The sequence below is a fragment of the Haplochromis burtoni genome, unplaced genomic scaffold (genome assembly GCF_018398535.1).
Source record: "Haplochromis burtoni strain Fernald_Lab_line unplaced genomic scaffold, NCSU_Asbu1 Contig_65, whole genome shotgun sequence".
NCBI classification, from domain to species: domain Eukaryota; kingdom Metazoa; phylum Chordata; class Actinopteri; order Cichliformes; family Cichlidae; genus Haplochromis; species Haplochromis burtoni.
The window spans coordinates 1,577,595-1,584,010 of record NW_024582426.1 but is presented as its reverse complement, the minus strand read 5'-3'; the positions used below and the strand labels follow the sequence as shown (position 1 = coordinate 1,584,010).

Sequence of the window (6,416 nt, the reverse complement as noted above, 5' to 3'; positions counted from 1 at the left end):
ACACACACACACACACACACACACACACACACACACACACACAGTGTAAATTTTCATGTATTAGTGGGAAGTGTGTTTTTTTGCATGAATGATTTCTGTTTCTTCTCTGCAAGAATAAACTTGAGTCAGTTACGGTTGCCTTGAGGCAAATCAAAACTGGTTTAACAAGGGCCAAATGGAGCAGAAACAAAATCCCCCCCCAAAAAAGGAAAAAGCAGATTTGCTTCCCTGCGGTGAGGCTGCCATATATGGAGAGTCGCCTTGCTGCAGTTTCAATCCATTACCAAGCTGCTTCTCAGATTACACTTAGTCCCGCCCCCTCAGCACACAGCTTAAGCCAGTGGTGAGGCTGCTTTTCAGCATGAAGGCGTTGCTTTCAGGCTTAACCGCCTGGTTGCCTAGGGAACCGGGCAGCAGAGACAGACAGGCTGGGGGAAAAGAAAGCGTTTCCAGGTCAGCTCAAACATGGAGAGAGGAGCAGAGAGACAAAGAGGAGGTGATAGTGAGGTGGGGGAGGAAAAAGGCTCAGTGGAGAGGCAGTGGGGGGAAGCAGAAGTGCTGGCTCTACTCTCAGTGTGGGACCAGGTTGGAGCTCAGCACGTAGTAGAGAGCAGAAGCACATTTGAGGTGATTTCAGAGCGTCTGAGGAGGCTCAGTGTTGTGCGCAGCTGGAGGGAGTGTCAGGCCAAATGCAGAAGCATGAGACTTCAGAGCAGGAAGGCTGACGCAGGCACATCGGCAAACTACAGCCAAGGAGTGGAAGAAAGGCTGCTTGAAAGGCCATGGGAGGAAGAAGATGTGGATAATCAAAGAAGAATCTACCCAGTCCAGGAAGGTAAACATGTTCAACACCACTGCACTATTGATGATAACAACATGACTTTTTCCACCTTGGGGAAAAAACAAAAACAAAAACTGGCATCCAAGGATAAACAGACACGCCAGTTAAAACTATTCTTAGCTTGCTTGTGCTAAAAAGTAATTCAAACACTTACATAAAAGTCATCTTGTTCTTCTTTGGGTTTTTTCCAAATCAACATTTAGCCAAAATTTACAATGTTTTCATGTGTGCACAGGAATGAAGACTCGATTTCATTCAGCTGTTTCTTACTCTACTAATGTGGCTGAAGAGGGAGGCCGCCACTGGACGGATGACGAGGTTAGAGCGCTGCTGTGCGTCTGGGCTGACCGCAACATTCGGGAACGTTTGAAATGCACGCTGCGCAACAAATCCATATTCCAAGAGATGGCTCGTCAAATGCAGAGAAACTTTGGGGTGATACGGAACTGGAAACAATGCCGTACAAAATACAAGAATTTGAAATATGACTATAAGACTGCGAAAAGTGCACACGCTGCGGGAGGCAGCAGTGCAGGAAGCCCGGGGAAATACATGAAGTTTTTTGATGAAGTGGAGGCCATTCTACTGGACAAAGGACTGGAAAATGGGACCAGGGAAATGCAGAAGAGATTGTATGATGGTGAAATGGAAGCAGGGAGGCTACAAACGGCAGCAGGCCACACAGGGCAGATACCGGGCTCTGAGAGTGAGGTGGTCATCGAAATTGATGATGGTAAGCATCAAGTTTGCAAGCAGTTGTTTTAGATTCAAGACTTCGTGAAAATAATTTTCTTATGTATTTATCATTTAAGATGACAACAGTGACGATTACGACATGGATGGAGAAATGGAAGTAAAATGGAGAAGTGCAGGTATGCCGAAAAAGAAAAATCTGCCAAATCAACCGTGGAGTTTAGCAGCATAATTAAACTTTTCCTTCCGTATCTGTTCTTCTTTTATCCCAGACGCCCATCTTGCACACACAGACTCCAGCTCTGACCAGTTCCAAGTAGTCACAGTGTCGGACACGGGTCGAAACTGGAGCGACCAAGAGGTGCGAGCCCTGATCCAAGTCTGGTCGGATGAGCGCATACGCAGGCAGCTGGAGAGCTCAACCAGAAAGAGGGACATCTTTGTCCAGATCTCGAACAGGTTAATGCAACAAGGCATTGAACGTGACTGGAAACAGTGCCACACAAAGTACAAGAACCTCAAGTACCTCTACAGGTCCCTTCAAAGGGGCAAGACTGATGAAGCTGACCCGAGACGCCTCATGAGGTTCTATGAGGAAGTGGACTCCATTATGAATCGCACGGCTAATGACTCTCTGCGAGACACAGGAGCAGCCGAGTCTGCAGATTCAGGCGGACTTACTACATCTGACAACTGTGATGATAAAAATCACGTGGACGGCAAGTTGACAAACACGAGGAGAGCTGTGGAGGGAGCCTTGGAGGACAAAACCTGCACCTCTGATTCGGACTTATCAGTAACCATCGAGGCTACATCAAATGCTTATGAGCCAAAGCGACATAAAATTAAGGAGCATTATCTGGATCAAGAACACATGTTGATGAGTGAGCTGATCATTTAATCATCATCATTATTATCAGCATGAATTAGATGAAAAAGATTACATAATGCTTCCAGTGGTCAGTTACCATGAGTAAGATAATCAAGCAGGACCATCTTGGACAGCCAAAAACAAATGTTTTTTTTTTTTTTACATTATGTCTTAATATATTTACCATACACAAAACAAACCGATGACATTTAGTTCAGGGTTCTCCCTGGCTCACAACAGACTTTTCTTGGTTTATGACACATGTATGCAAGATTAGCCCCAGCAAAGTCAAGGCACTGAATCTGTTACCAAATGTGATAGAAAATGCACAGATTTCTAACCACTTCATGAGAAATCAATCAATGCATCAGCTGAACTTTAGGTTCATTATCTTGCCCAAGGATACTTCAGTCCAGAGAAGTCGGACATCAAACCAACAACTTTCCAATTAGTAGACAACTTGGTCCAACTTGGTTTTAAAATATATTATTATATACATATAAAATATATTATTATTATAGTTTAAAGATTTTATTTAAAAAGGAGTCCCGAGGTGGTCTTAAGCCAGTCTTACTATGTTTAGTACCAAGACAATTCTTTTCTTTTGTAGCAAAAAATGCATATTTGTATTTTTGTAACTACCTTTAATATTATATTTTTGCAGGTGCTTCTGAGAGTGTGGTGGAAAGAGAGGATACTACTTCAACACACAGAAGAATCAAGAGGAAAGCTGTGGATGAAGGTCTGAAATATGTCTCCTTCTGTAATCCCTTTTAATGTCACGTGACATCCACAATTGACTGAAGCTTTTGTAATTTCTGGCTAAGTCCCATGATATGCCATGGCGCTTCATAATTAAATTATGGATAAGGATATGGTCATGACTTTAATAAAATGAACAACTCACATAACCCTACTAGGAGCTAACATGTTACACTAGTAGTACTTAAAAAGTAGGTTAATGTAAACCTTTGTCCTTCTTATTTCCAGACCCTGGACTGCACACACCACTAAAAAAGCTGAACATTGGGCCTCTCGTTGCTGAAAGACTCCACAGCCAGTGTAAAGAAGAGACTGACCATATTCCAATAATAAAGATCAACTCAGTCTGTTCAATGGCCACCCCTGCTCCGTCGCCGTCGCCAGAATTACAGGTAACATATTCTGATCTCATGTGACCATTACAAAACTGAGGTATTTTTGAAATAATAAAAGCTGTTGTGGCAACTTTTTAAAAGCTACCCCAACTACTTGATTAATCGAGTGACAGATTATTTGGCGACCATTGTGATAATCAGTTAATCATTTTTTAAATAAAAATGCCGAACATTAAAATTATGATTGCAAACTTGAACATGTTTAGGTTTTAGATTGTTTCAGATTGCAAAAACAAAGGTGAACTGATTAATGCATATATCCTAAAAGAACAAAAGCTGCAGCTCTATGCTTTTATGAATGAAAACTGTTATGTCTTAAGGGTTATTCACTAATCCATGTCAGAAAATCCCAGAAAGTTGATTTTCTTCATCTGGTCACAGCATTTTCAATGGAAATGTTTCATCGCTTATCCAGGTGACTTCTTCAGTATCGGCTGACTGCAGTTTTCCACAACTTTACAGTACAGTACTTGAGCGGTATAGCTGCATAACAACCGAAACCAGCACCATTGACTAACAATGAACCACAAATTCAGTTCCATGGTCGTTAGTATGCAAACTGTCATGACCATTGGTAGCATGAGTACCATTTAGTGTTAGGAATTGGCTGCAATCACATCACTCTAAGATGATGAACAATAGTTCAAAGATGTCATCCCCTTTTCACATAACGGTTCGCCACTCAAACCAGGATGTGCACATCGTCACTGAAAGAGTGGCCACTGGCCTGTAGGTGTAAACAGCCCTGTCCTGATGAGCTAGCTCTTCTGCGCTGTCCAATCTGCTAACCGGAGGTTGTCGGGTTGGCTTTCTAAATTCAATGAAATTGGGAGAAAAAGAATGATATATTAAATTGCAAGCTAGATGAAGGAAACCAGGCCTTTTGGTTCTTGAAGACATTTCACCTCTCATGTGTGAAGCTTTTTCAGTTCCAAAAACAAAGTATTTTAACCCTTAGTGGGGTTGTGCCCTTGGAGGGTGTCCTGAGGATCGTTGACCCACCCGGTTTTTATGCATGTCAACTCACATCAGTTGAGCTGACATGTGACTAAATGGATGGGTTATTTCGGTCACAAGACCTAAGTGTGAATTCTATGTGGGACAGCTTCATGAACCAAAAAAGAAATCCAGTTGCCTTCAACTCAGTAACTTAAAACTAGCATGGTCTCAACAACTGTATCGAATATTTCATCAGAACCAAGAATGTGGCAATCATATGATATGTTTTCAGAAAAGCTGCTTGATAAAATGTTGCTAACTACAGTGACACTTTAAAAGGTGTTTTGTGTTTCCACTGTACCAGAGTCGATGAGAAAACAAAAAATTGCTAACTGCTAGGAAATCAAATCTGGCTTTTATGAGTGTAGACTCAAAAATTGTACAAAAAAGAGAAAGGCTATTGAGTAGTCTTTTTCTCAGTGTGTGCTCAAGAAGAACAGAAGAAAGCAAGGCCTTCATTGCTTAAGAATGTATGCTTCAAGTATTTTAGCCCAAGAACATTGAGCTTCAAGAGGTCATGCTTGGTAATATCAGAAACCTGTGCCAACTTCTTAAACACAAGGCAGAAGGTAAGACAGCCTTTCAAAAATGGCTAAAGACACAGTCTGAATTATGCCAGTCCTATGATGTAGAGCAAACTGTCAGGATGCAGGAGATCAGTTTGGAGAGCTACAAAATCTCAATATTTCTCTCCAAAGAACGTCACAAACCAACTCTGGTATGCAGGCTGTCTGTTGAGTCCCACACTGAGGCAAAAAAGGCAAAACTAATGACGCTTTCCAAAGCCTTTTTGAGAAGGCATCTACCATTGTTGTAGATCACAGTGCCACAAATCAGGCAACCACCCAAGTAAGTGATTGATGTTTTTCGCACAGCTTGCAAAGCATTTCATCAAAATGGTCTACTGACACAGTAGAAACTGGAAAAAACCCTGCTTATTGAAAAAATTGATTCTGTGGTAGATAAATATCCAGAAATTGTCCTACCCGTGTTCAGGCTTTACTACCCATTCAGTCCCAGGACAGAACCTGTAGAAATACAGGTTTTGCAGCAGAGTTTAAGATTGTTGTTTATTATAACATTCACCTCCTCTGAATCAGGAAGGCACTTTACTGCGCTGAGCAAGTGGATGACCTGGCTGCATTCAGAAATCTATAGCACTTTGTTATAACCACCAAAAAAGCTGGTTATCCCAAAAATAAGTTAGTGTGCAAAGAAGCATGTGGCATATTTGGTGCTTTTATATGAAGTAATCCAATGCCCACTCAGAAAGAGTTGAGTGCTTGGTTGCCAGAACATTGTAGAGAACCATGGTGTGGCTGCAGCTCTTTACACTTAACACAGCAATCCTTGCCTGGGATCCTCTAAGAATAACATGTCCTTCTAATATAGATAGCTAAGGGAATGTTCCATTTTGAAAACCAATAACACTGCAAGAATTATTACAAAACATTAGGGATTAAATACAGTCAAATTATGGTATAGCAATCAAATGGCTGAGTACTCTCCAATACTGGAACAACTAATTCATACATATGTTTTTTGGTTTTATACAAAGTGATTTTTTTGTTGTTGTCCACAGTGTTGAAGCTAAACTTATGCACATGTACATTTATATAGCTAAACCTTAGGAAATATGCAAAGCTCACTTTTATTCTTGCCTTAGTAATGTATTTACACATACATAAGTTTTTTTTATAGTTTTCACTAGACATTGGCTGCTCTTTCACTCCTTTTCAGTGTAGACCTTGTCACTGAGCATTTTTAACTCTTCATGTTTTTCATTTTTCAAATGTTTGACCCATGTCAAAGAACAAAAAATGTGTGTGTGTGTGTGTGTGTGTGTGTGTGTGTG

The 6,416-nt window shown here is 41.1% G+C and overlaps 2 protein-coding genes across 3 annotated transcripts in view; one reads left to right on the top strand and one right to left on the bottom strand.

Moving 5' to 3' along the window:
* ppat (phosphoribosyl pyrophosphate amidotransferase) overlaps window positions 1–6,416 on the bottom strand; it is a 14,623-nt gene that overhangs the window by 6,596 nt on the left and 1,611 nt on the right. The gene's annotated exons all lie outside the window — the stretch shown is intronic.
* The window catches only part of paics (phosphoribosylaminoimidazole carboxylase, phosphoribosylaminoimidazole succinocarboxamide synthetase), an 11,043-nt gene continuing 5,072 nt past the window's right edge, over window positions 446–6,416 (top strand). Inside the window, exons 1-6 of the mRNA XM_005923293.3 lie at window positions 446–835; window positions 1,077–1,574; window positions 1,654–1,713; window positions 1,807–2,418; window positions 3,070–3,147; window positions 3,396–3,559. Of these exons, the coding sequence (XP_005923355.1) occupies window positions 466–835; window positions 1,077–1,574; window positions 1,654–1,713; window positions 1,807–2,418; window positions 3,070–3,147; window positions 3,396–3,559 (1,782 nt within the window). The 5' untranslated portion in view covers window positions 446–465. The remainder of the gene's footprint in view (window positions 836–1,076; window positions 1,575–1,653; window positions 1,714–1,806; window positions 2,419–3,069; window positions 3,148–3,395; window positions 3,560–6,416) is intronic.